This window comes from Chelmon rostratus, chromosome 2, assembly GCF_017976325.1.
Source record: "Chelmon rostratus isolate fCheRos1 chromosome 2, fCheRos1.pri, whole genome shotgun sequence".
NCBI classification, from domain to species: Eukaryota; Metazoa; Chordata; class Actinopteri; order Chaetodontiformes; family Chaetodontidae; genus Chelmon; species Chelmon rostratus.
Window position 1 is genome coordinate 21,246,088 of NC_055659.1, and position 12,160 is coordinate 21,258,247.

Consider the following 12,160-nt stretch of genomic DNA (forward strand, 5'->3'; position numbering starts at 1 on the left):
GCTGTGAGAGCTTCCTTCACAGTTAACGCTGGATGTTTGTTCACCCGACTCGTCGTCAGCCGCGTGCACCGAAACAAAGAATTTTAAATTTAGCGAAGGCAGTCTTCCACAGCGACAGTATCCACATCTGCTGGTGTTAAAAGCACTTATGAAGATATCAGAACGCAAAGACGGTGATCAGAATCTCAAAATAGAGCAGATGTTTTTGTACCGTGTTCTGGTGTGGAGAAACCATCTGTGGCGTACATTCCTTCACGCGTCATCTCCACTTCACACACATGTAACTTTGCTAGAAATGGCTCTTACCGCTTACAGTAGAGCAAGAAAAGCGAACCTTATAATGAAGCGAGCTGCTGCTAAAAGTGGTCTTGCTCTGGTGCTTTCTGTGTGTAGCGAAAAGCTGAAACTGCCATTGGGTCCCCTGCTGAATCGCTACCAGACATTTAACTGAATCAGCTCACCTCCCTGAGGCATTTACAGCACACACCCTATCCCGCCGACTTTGTCCGCCACACACATACACACTCCTCTCTCTTCCTCCCCTGTTGGCCCTCCTGAAAGCAACCGGATGGAGTGTCACATCTGGCCAAGAAAACCACAGCATCCGTCTTCACAGATGAAATGAAAGTCGAGAAGTCAGGAAAAAACGGAGGGGAAAAAAAGAGAAAAAGGATCTTTTCCAGCTTCAAACGAATCCCCCCGGTGAAATATTGTTTCAGTGTACTCTGCACTTTGTAGCCCTAATGCCGGCTTTGAACTGTTTTGGCACCTGTCACAAATACTGATGAAATAGTTTCTCTCTTCAGAGCACCTCTCCCTTTATCCTTCTCACTTTCCCTCAATATCCTCTTTTTCCCCTCTCTCCTGCCTCCACCTCTTTCCCAGAAGCCCTCTCCATTCTGTCTGGGACGCAGCATCATCTTGTATTTGAGAAACCGGGAGCTTTGTGCAGTATGGTTTCTGAACTCTTGCAACATGCCATCCATGAACTATCCCAGCTCTGGTTCACTTGCTGTTGGCTTGCAGACTTTAAAGTCTTTGATGTTAAGTGCTGGAGTCCTGAGTGACATAGCGACAGGCCACCTGACTCTCTTTTTTTTTTTTTTTTTTTTTTTGCCATATTCTCTTATACATTTCCTGGTGTGGTAGCTGTAAAGAGCTTGAACATAACTGAGACAACATTTTTAGATTTTATTTTGTTTTTTTCTGCGATGTAACTTGAGATGACAATACAAAGGACTGAATGAAGGAAAGGGATACTATAAGGAAAGATGACTGCCAGAGACGAGGACGAGCAGACAGCTGAGCTGACACAAAGTCGATAGAGGGATGAATAAAACATTGGTTAGCTGCAGCTTGCGCTAGAGGCTATGCTAGCATCTGACACACCGGCACCTACAAGTTCGCTTTAGCAGCAGGATGCTTCTTTTTTTTTTTTTTTTTTTTTTACTCTCGTGGCACCTTGGACGATGTAAGCCCACAGCTTTTGACACGAGCATCCCTTTTTTCTTCTTCTTTTATTCAGAACTTCAAAAGCCACAAGTGCGAGTAAATCTCTACTTTCTTCTTCTCTCTCTCCATCGTTGGCCCCCTCCATCAATTTTCAAGCGTCGTTTGAGGCTCATGGCAGTTAATTAAGCAGGATGTTGTTGGGGGGCTTGGATACGTGGTGTGGATGAAGCTTTGACTGTAGGCTGGATGGAGGGGATAGACAAAGAGACAGAAAAGGTGCAGAGGGATCTGGGCACCCCTCTCATAGTTCTCCCTTTTTTTGTTGTTGTTCTGTTTCTCGGTCTCCTGTCTTTTCTTTTGAACCTTTTTTTGTAGTCTTTCCGTTTCTTTTTCCTCTCGCTTCAACAGCTGTCTGACTGCCTCGTTTCACTCTGCTCTGTTCCCAATTAAACTTGCCTCCTCTGCTTCTCCCTCCACTCTTCCTTCCCTCATGCTTTTCACTTCCATCCATTTTGCCTCCCCCCTCCATCCCTCCCCTCACCCACCTTCCTCCTAGTTGATTATACATCAGGTCTTCTGTAGCCCGCTTCTTCCTCCTATAGTATTCCCCTCTCTCATTATGTGTTATGCATGTGTTTGTGTGTGATCAGCCGCACAAGGCCAGGCCTAAGCAGCCTAATGAACAAACTCCGGCATTGTGTTCAGGCCCTGGGGACATGCTGTAGCTTCTAATGTACACCAGCTCAGAGGAGAGGAGGGGTAAGAAAAATTCACTGACAGGGAGCCAGCTATCTGCTTAAAGGAAAAGCTACAACAAGAAGTGAGGTGGAGGATGTGCGCGGCGCCTTGTGTGCAGGGAGCATTTTACGAGGATCTGTTCGATGTTTTCCCATCCAAAGCTTTTCTGCCTTGTCAACATGTTGCCCTATCCTGCAACTCTGACAGGCTGGGACAACACCGTCAACCCCCGCCTCTCCAACACCCTTGTTACATAGAGTTTAACATATTTTGGACTCGAGGAAGGATTTTGTACTTTTTTTAATGTGATCTGAATCTTTGACTTTAGTCCGTATTTTCAAAGCCCTGCTTTCCTCACATGAAAAAAAGTTGCAGTCTCCCACATGTCTCTTATTATGTGAATCATTTAAAGTGTCTCCAAGTTATGAAATGTGTGAGATTTGTCAGCAGTGATCTGACTTTTTTTTTTTTGTTTGTTTTATCCTTTTGGCTCCAAAAAGTACAGCGCAGGGTGGGTTCGTTCCACCCAAGCTTTAACTCATGTTGTATAAGATCTGGCACCCACCCTGCTCGTTTCTTTCTTTTTCTCATTCTCCTTCTCAGTGTTGATGAGATCTGCATCGCTGCCAAATCATGGCATGAATGCTGTAATGACTTCATTTCTTCCAGCACATGCACACATGCATATCTAGAAAACATTACGTTCTGAGTGGACTGTCCCGTCTTATTCTGCTTCAGTAAAGTGAACGCATGCGAGCATAGACGCACATTAATCCAACTGCACATTGAGAAACGCGTTCGTCCGTATACATCTATGTAAGGAGCCCCTCCAGGAGTGTGAGCCAGTGAACACGGCTGATCTAAACAAGACTCTGTCAGCTCTGGCCAATATCAGTGATGGATGTGCGCGCGCCCACACACACACACACACGGACAAACAGAGAGTTCATGAGCTCATTACTCCATTCCACGCAAGGACTTAATACACTGGAGTCTATCTTCCTGCCACAACAATGCAGCACTGTTGTGATGCGAATAGTTTTATTGGGTAGATAATCTTTTGTGAACTTTGTATGAAAGGCTCTCTTGCTCAAGTGTTGTCGTGCACACTTATATGTGGTGCAAGGCCAGTGGGAGTGTTGCACAAGCCTGTAACACATGTGAGCAGTGCATCGCAGCACAGCTCTTTAGGCTGAGTGTGTTGTAGCAAATCTGGCGTCAAATCAAGTATGTAACCCACGGCTTGCTCACTTTTTTTTCCATTCTTATCAACAAGAAAGTGTTTTATTTCATCACTCCTTCGCTTATCTTACTGCTATTTGTGCCTTGTTTGCCTGCTCTTCTGACTGTATTGAACAACCTCACTTTCTTTGTTCAATAACTTTCTCCTTTGGGGGATGAAAAGAAATTAAGCATCTCTCTCTCTCTCTTCTTTTTGTGTGTGTGTCCTTGCAGGACTGCCCTCAGATCCTTCCCTCAACCCAGATCTACATCCCTGTCGGGGTGACAAAGCCCATCACCTTAGCTGCCAAGAACCTGCCCCAGCCCCAGTCAGGACAGAGGAACTACGAGTGCGTCTTCCACATCCAGGGGGAGACCCACAATGTGCCCGCCCTGCGCTTCAACAGCACTTCCATCCAGTGCCAGAAAACAGCGGTGAGTGAGAATGTAGGAAATTTAGGTAATCTGGTTATATGAGTGGATGTAATTAAGGCCCTGTCGATGGTGGTGTGTTCAGGTGCCTTTATAGGAAAAAAGAGAGAGAAGCCAAAGTGAATGGGTGCCATTTTGGTGTTGTCTATTGAGATTATTCAGTTCTGGTTTGTGTATCAAGAGGATTCAGAAAAGATTCTGGCATGGATGTTTTTTCTCTCAGTTGTGAGTAAGACCAAAACCCCTGCAGACTGGAGCGCGAAAGACACTTTGAATTTCGTGTAGGCTAAAAGCATAGTCATTTAGCACTATTACTCTTGTCCTAATCAATGCGACTTGGTAACTAAATCATGATCCCAGTAAGGACATTGACTCGGTCAGGGTTTAAATAATGGCCTCCTGCAACTAATGACCACTTTGGACGCTCACATGCTCATTGTCCTGATAGATCACCATGCATCACTTGGACTCTGGCTTGGACACCAGTTAGATAAATGATCCAATACTGATCTTCCTACATTGAAATGATACTTAGCAAGTAGATAGTGAGTTCTCATAGACATTATCTGAATTGAGACACACTTGTAGTAAGTGAGTATTATTATAAGTTAATAACTTTTTTTCTCCGGATAGTCTTTGTACTGGTTGAAATCATAACAGGTGGTTTATGTGGTACATCATTTACGTCATTTGTCGAGTGTGAAGCCGCACTGGTCAGCCATCATAGTTTTGTTCTGTGCTTCTGTGATATTTTTATTTATTTGTGGCCGTGGCTGGTAGGGATGAGTGGTGTGTGCCAGATTAAAGTGTTCTCAAGGATGTTTTTTTGCAGAAGTTTTCTAATAAGAATTTATTTGTTTGTGTGTTTGTGTGTGTCTGGAGGATTTGCAGGTAGGAGTTTGTGCATTGGGGTCCATACCTGTTCTCTGTGTTGAAATGTGTGTGTGTGTGTGTGTGTGTGTGAGCGTGCGTGCGTGTGCGTGAGGCTTCAAACTAGCGTGACAGATAAGAGGTAGCTAGCGTCGCGCTTCACTGAGGCTGAAAATGTGAAGAGGAAGTCTGTCTCTGAACCTAGTTGGGAGCGGATTGATCATGTTTACACCTCGACTCTATACCTCTCTCTCCCTCTCTCTCTCCCCCTTCCTCAGTCTGGCTGTAGAGCTCATCTTTCTCCCTGCCTCCTTCCCTTCGTCTGTCAGCCTTTCTTCTTCCAGCCATTCCCTGCTTTCCTCACTTCATGTTCCTCGTCTCTCACGCTCTCACTTCCGCTGCTCGCCTGTCCCTGTCTATTTCTATCTCAACATGTAATGCAAATCAACAAAGCCGAGGTGAGATGAGAGCTGGTGCTGTTAATTTTGTTTGAGATGACAGTGTTGCAGCTGTCACCACAACATGTTGCACATTTGCAGGTTAATATAAAGCAGAAACATGTAGAAGTCCTCAGTTTTAGCACCTTAAAGATCTTAACCACCTGTCTATATGATACACTGTGGCATAATAGTGAAATGTGTATGCAGATAAATATTAGCAGCCACACACATAGCACACACCAACAGCAGTCTCAATTTAGCTGTATAGCTTGCTGTGTAGCCGCTGTGACAGCTAGTGCAGCATTTGATTCTGTCCGTATTGACGAGCAGTCTTCAGGTGCTGGCACACACTAGCAAGTTGTTTGTGAAGGCAGGCCTAATTAGCTAGCGATAGGGTTGTCTCTCCACAGAGATGTCTGTTTATTGACTGTTTATTGTAGCTGCAAGGCCACTGCTAATCAGCAGCAAAGCCTAGCCCCAGCCAAAAGCCAGATTTCTCCATTTGATGTCCACACAGCAGACATGCTAGCAGCAATTAGCCCTGGGCTGTCAGCGCTTAGCCCTTGTTAGCAATTAGCTGTGCCAACTTGACTGCACAGTTAGATATCGATGCAGTGCGTGCATCGAGTCTACATGAGGCCGTAGTAAGAGTCAGCGGATGAAAAAGATGCCAGCTGCATGAACTTGCCATTAAGGCATAATTCATCCAGGCCTGAGCTTATGAGTGTAATTATGTGTCATGAATTATTAGGATGAGATATAGCTGTGGAGCAGTATTTCAAAAGAATGAGGGTCTTAAATATTAGTTTATCCGTTTATAGACCTTCATATCTCTACTTTTTATGCACGCCCCTCCATGTTTGTTCCCACTTTGACAGTGTTCAGCACCAACTTAATGAATCATGTATGACTCTGCAGTAGAAATAGACTTCATCTGTTATGCTGCAAACACACTGCTGCCTCGGCTTGTAGGCACACAGCTATGGGGATAGGGGTTAATCAGTGTCTGTGCGTGTGTGCACATGTGCATCCTTCAGCATGCCTTAGGCTATGGATCCCAGGATAGCTGTGTGTTTGGGTGTGCAGTTTCATTATACCACTGCAAAAAGATCGTTGGAGGGAGGAGGGGGAGCTCGCTAATCAATAGGATAAACACAGGGGTGCTAATCCACAGTTTAGCCTTGTGTTTGAGATACACGTAAGTGTTTACTGACATACGCTCACTCACTTGTTGTAGGAAAGACAAGGACAAGGGCAGAGACGAGAGTGCTGTGGCGAGAATTCCTCTAAAGTGATAAAGGAGTTGGAAAGAGAGAGGATGAAATACCTCGAGGTGAACAGGATATAGAAAAGTGTGAGAGGAAAGGAGAATGAGAAAAAACAACAGGAAGAGAGGTAATACTAGATAACACCGGAAAGGCAAAAAATGGATATGAGAGCAGGCATGGTAGACTAGGAAAATGGGAGCGTAGTAGACAATTTCAGGTGAGATGAATGGAGAAAAGTGAGAGGGAGACTGATACTGAAGAGAACAGAGTGGGGAGGAAAAAGGGTGTGAGGGAGAAAATCAGCTCCAAAGGCCTGAGGCCAAAACCCATTCTAATCTCTTTCATACAATATCATCAAACTATCCAAAAGAAGATAACTATCCACGGGATAGTCAGGATATCCACTGTCGGATCATGTTTAAACTCTAGTTTCCCATACTTCACTCCTTTTACAGCGGCCATCATAACTCGATACTCTTCTATAGTATCCCCTAACCGGAGGCTGTCAATAATCTACTGTATATGTGACTCACATGATATATGATAGCCAAACATCAGCTCCATATTAACCTTGTTGGGTATCGACTGTCTATATCTGCTTATGGGGGGAAAAATATTGGTGCTATGGTATTTCTGTATAAGGTTACTGTACACACCAACTGATCCCAAAGGGGAAATAGCAAGCATATCATAAGACATGAGAAAGAATGCAGTGCTGGAAAAAGGTTGGATTTTACAAGCAGAGACATGAAACAAGTTGGACATACAATGTTCAAGGCTTTGAAGAACCATACGTTCAGAGAAGGGATTTTAAAATTTGCTCAGAGCCCTAAATTTTTTCTTTGTTGAACCTTGAAAAGGTTTTTATTGTGAAAAATATGGTTTGTCACACGCTGTCCCTCTCTCACTTTCGAAATAGGGTACTGAGCCAAACCTCATTCAGTATTTTTGGAACCTGTGAAAGTTGATGAAATGGCAGATTGTCCAAGGTCCTATAGCAAGTTAATTGGAGAAAAACGCTGATCATTTTGTCAAAAAAAAAAAAAAAAAAAAAAAACTCCTCTCCATATTTGTTAGTGCCAAACAAGCCCACATTACCACTGACACATACGGAGCCATCCGCCAGGCCTTATGGTAGCAGTTAACTCCGGTCAGCAGCAACCAAAACAACAAGCTGGTGTCTGCACTGGTTCCTTCCGGTATTCTGACCCGGCCCAGGCAGCTTCCTAGTGTGTGTGGCCCAATCAGAGGCTGAGGTGAGGGTGCAGGGGCCAATAAGATGCTGAGCTGTGGGCTGGGAAGTTGTGCTCAGAGCGCCAGAGGGGTCATGAGAGCGAATAAACACATGTACACACAATGCTCGCGCGCACAAATGACCACGCTCTGCGGGTCACCGAGGCTGATGGAGCACAGCTGGGTATCGTTTGAAGGCCGAGGCTGAGAGAGGAGAATTGAACTGAGACTTTTCCTTTCTCTCTGCCTTTATCTCCCCTCGGTCTTTGCTTTTTGCCCATTTGTACTCCAGTGTCTCCATTTTCCTCCTCTCTCTCCCTCTTTATCCCTCTTTCTTGTTACTCCCTGGAGGGCAGGAATGAGAGGACAGATAATATCAGCGCGGGCCTTACACCATTACCTTCCGTCTGATAAACCACTCGGCCACTCCATCACAGTCTTTCTCTCACTCCTTCACCAGTGAGGGAGGGGTAAAGGTAGACATGGGGGCAGGAGGAGAAAATCTAGTTTGGGGTAGGGTGTGTGTCTGTGTGTTATTCTTCTGTGTGTGGAGAGAGCAGCTGTTTGTTAAAGGAGAAATGGGAAGTATCAGGGGTCCTGATGGCATCCAATTAAGGCAGATAAAATGATGATGAATTGCAGTCGGGCAGCAGAGACGGACGCTCCTGTGTGTTTGTGTGTGAGCTCATGTACACGCACATACACATATGGGAAGACAGCAGAAGGAGAAAGCAGGGAAAGCAGCCATACAGCTGTGGAGAGGGAAAAGAGAGAAGGAGAGAAGGGTGAGGAAAGAGGAAAGAAAGGCGAGGAAGTTTGGAGGTGGAGGTAGCACGAGAAAGAGAGGGGCAACAAGAGAGATGAATGAGGAGGGAACAGAGGAAGACTGCAATGAGACCGTACAGACAGAGTTTGGAGAAGAGAGAGGACAAATGATCTGCTCCCTTTCCGATGGGAAATGAGAGAAGGATGGCAGACAAGACAGATGGATAGATAGATAGATAGATAGATGAATGGATGGATAGATGGATGAATGGATGGATAGATGGATGGAGCAAATAGAGGTCTAGACAAGAGGCCAAACATGTCTGCGGGGAGAGTGGTTAACACAAGCCTCACTGTGTGTGTGTGTGTGTGCGAGACATGAAGCACAGTGCGAATGCAATCTTCAGTCTCCTTCTCTGACTTTTTGAAGACTTTCTGGAGTTTATGGGATTTGTTAAAAGATGTCAGTGACTGTAAAACTAAAAAAGTAACTGGAAAAAATCCTTTCATTTGAAATAAATCATTACATGAAATTCACACACACACACATACACACACACACAGTGCTAAAGGTGGCAGAGACGAGGCTAATGAGGGCCTTGGCGCTGGTTGGTGGAGGGTAGGCGCAGCGGAGCATGGTACAGCCCCGGTCTGGCATGGCCTGGCACAGCTTAATGAGATATAAACACTAGACCTGCCACCGCAGTCAGCCACAGCACACACTGACACTGTTTTAATTGGCTTGCAGATGCTCTGTCTGCGCGTGTGCGTGCGCTCATGCTTGTGTGTGTTCAGTGTGCGGGTGGATTGAAAGTGCATGGGAAACTCACGGGGATTCATTTGGGGGAGCTGCAGATTGAAGACCATTCGTTTCATTAGTTTGTCGTTGTGTGTGTGAATTAGCTGATGTCGGGGAGATTGTGAGAATTCAGTGAGGTTTCTGGTTTTGAGTTTTTGATATGTACACATTTTTTAGGTCTGTTCATGTTTTCGCCGAGCTCTCCCTCCCTGTTAAGTGGCACAGTGAGCGAAGGAAGAGAGAGAATGCGGCTCATCTGTCCTCCATCTCTCCTAGTCATCTACCTGTCTCCATTGCTGCCTCCTTCTCCTCTCCAGCCTCCTCCTTCCTCTTCATCTCCGTCCCGTCATTGGCTCGCTGCCTCTCCTCCTCTCTTGACAGGTGAAGAGCAGAGCTCCCACGCTCCCGTCCTGGGTAAATAAGAATTAATTGCGGCTCGGCTATCAGCATATGCCAGCTTCTCCACCCCATCCTCCACCCCACTTTCATCATCTATTTCTCATTCGTGTCTCTCTCCTTGTATCTCTGCAATCTGTAACCTTTACTCTGAACCTTCTTTTCCTCATAAGCGTGCTCCACCCTTCAATGTGTTGCGTTCTGTGTGGTGGATTGATGGGCAAGAGACAGCAAAAGTGATTGTCGGAGCAAGACTCTCGTGCTATTAGCCTGATGAGAAGAGAGGAGGGGAGAGAAGGCGGTTAAACCAGAGGGAAGACCTCTGCCTGCCTCCATGTCTCCTGTCTGACTGCATATTTTAGATCCATACAGCAGCCGCACACAGTCTGTTTGCATGATGACCTGCAGCCTTTTCATCTGAATTAGTATCTGGTATGTAGCTGTAGAGATCATTGATAACAGTGATTGAACCGAGCTCCATTTCCATATAATTAACATGTAATATTCCATGAGAGACCCAACACTTGGTGTTGTAACTGAACAAATGAGGACCTTTTATTGGAATTTTTATTGCCCCAAACAAGTTGATTTGTACAGAATAAAACACAAACACATCAGCTTTAACAGGAGCTTCATAAGTAATATTAATAATAATAAGAAGAAGAAGAAGTACCTTTACTTTTTCACAAACGAGTTACAGAGCTAACACATCCAATTAAAAAAAAAAGACGATAAGCAATAGTCCTCATCATCTTGCAACCACAACTGGGACAGGCTTCCGCGCTTGTCCCTCATTAACTTTGGTAGGTCCTCAGTTTCAGTCCAAGCAGGTGAGCGGTCTTCATCCTGTACTCGAGCAAAATATAAATATAATATTCCAAATGACTCGCTGTTCAGCGGGTCGTAAACAACAGTTAATAAAACTAAAATGTACCAGAGATTTAAAATAAGGTGATAATGATAGGTGCAAAAAGTCAGTGTGAATAGTTCATTTGGCTGGTAGCCCATTTAGTAATGACTTGAACTTGACAGGATCTCTGTGAAATTAATCAGGGAGTGTGTCCTACACTAGTGATGGGTCCTCTGGCACACAGAATGTGTCACACCTTTCAGCCGTGGCAGGATCCCCAAAAGACCCCAGCCAGGGGGAAGAAATAGGAAGTAGTTCAGTCTCATCTTAGTTTGCATTTCAATCAGTGGCGATCTTTTGTTTCTTCTCTTGTTTGCGTGTGTGTCACGTGGCAGAGTGTGCTACCTCACAGATGGTGAAGTGCTGCAGTCCTGTTTTTGAATGAATACATGTATCGTAGTGTCGTTCGCTTGCAAAAAAGCAATGGAGTTTGCGGAGAATGGCCACAGGAAAGAATGGCATGAGTTGACAGAGGGGGAAAAAGGGTGAGGATATTGAAAATATGGACGTTTCTGCAAACGACCAGAAACCAGCCTTTTGTCCGGGGAGAAGTCTAGTAAGCTTACACTAGCTTAATGCGTTGGCTGGAAAATAAGAAACACTGGCTATGGCAGCATTATTTTTCCCTCAAGCCAGCACTTTTCTCCCCCCTCCCATCTCTCCTTCTCTTTCCATCAATGAAAAAAGTATGTGTACATGAGCGCGTATGCACACATGTGTTTGTTTGCGAGTATGCGCGTGCGAGAAATAAGCTGGGTAACTAGGTCCGGCCATGCCCTCCAATCCTGTTAGCATTAGCGATTAGCTCTGGCTAACAGACCCCTATTATGAGCTGAGGCTGATTCCACGCCGCCTGACCCCACGCGTACAGTACATACACACACATACACACACGCTAAGCTATAGGAAGGATTACCACTTGATCCTTGATTAGGAAGCCATATCTGCCTGGTAGTTGTGTGTGTATGTGTGTGTTTAAAAGGTTGTGTTGGTGCGTATACATCTATACGTTGGCATTCACTGGGCCTTATCTAGACTGGTAAAACACATTTCTCATGGCCATTCGGTGTGTGTCCTCTACTTTTCTTTAGCCCCGTCCCAATGTGCCTTCAGTTGACAGTACATCACATATTTTAAATCTAGATTGAAAGATGTGTTATGTCCGGTCATACTTTTTGATAACTGTCGTCGTCACCTTGAGAAAGCTGCGGAGAGAGTAAACCACTCTGTCCCAGGTATGGGCTTGCCCTGGGCTAGTTTGATATTTTTAGCCATCCAGCTTGCGCACAACTTCAAAATGACTAATTATCAGGCTGTGACCCTCACAGAAGGTACCAGTTGTTACTTCATACCTGCCTTCCTTCACCCCTCCTCCTCCATCATCTATCCTTGCCTCCCCTCCTTCAGTTTTCAGCGACAGAGGTCCAGCTGGTGATGCTGTCCTGTTTGCATCGGCACATGAGCCAAGAGAATCTTGTGGGGGGAAGTCTCTTCCCCTCCCTGCTTCTACTCTTACTCTTTCACCTTATACTTTTCATCCTTCAGATTTTTTACCACTCTTCACACTTTTCTTTCATGATTTATTTTGTATCCATCTATTTCTTTCTAATTTTTCTTTTTATTGTGTCCTAATATA

General features: G+C 45.0%; 1 protein-coding gene across 4 annotated transcripts in view; it reads left to right on the plus strand.

Annotated features, from left to right (window-relative positions):
* The window catches only part of LOC121612496 (plexin-A1-like), a 183,671-nt gene that overhangs the window by 120,725 nt on the left and 50,786 nt on the right, over window positions 1-12,160 (plus strand). For all 4 annotated transcript variants that reach the window (XM_041945414.1, XM_041945430.1, XM_041945423.1 and 1 more), the window contains exon 10: window positions 3,646-3,846. In XM_041945414.1, the coding sequence (XP_041801348.1) occupies window positions 3,646-3,846 (201 nt within the window). The remainder of the gene's footprint in view (window positions 1-3,645; window positions 3,847-12,160) is intronic.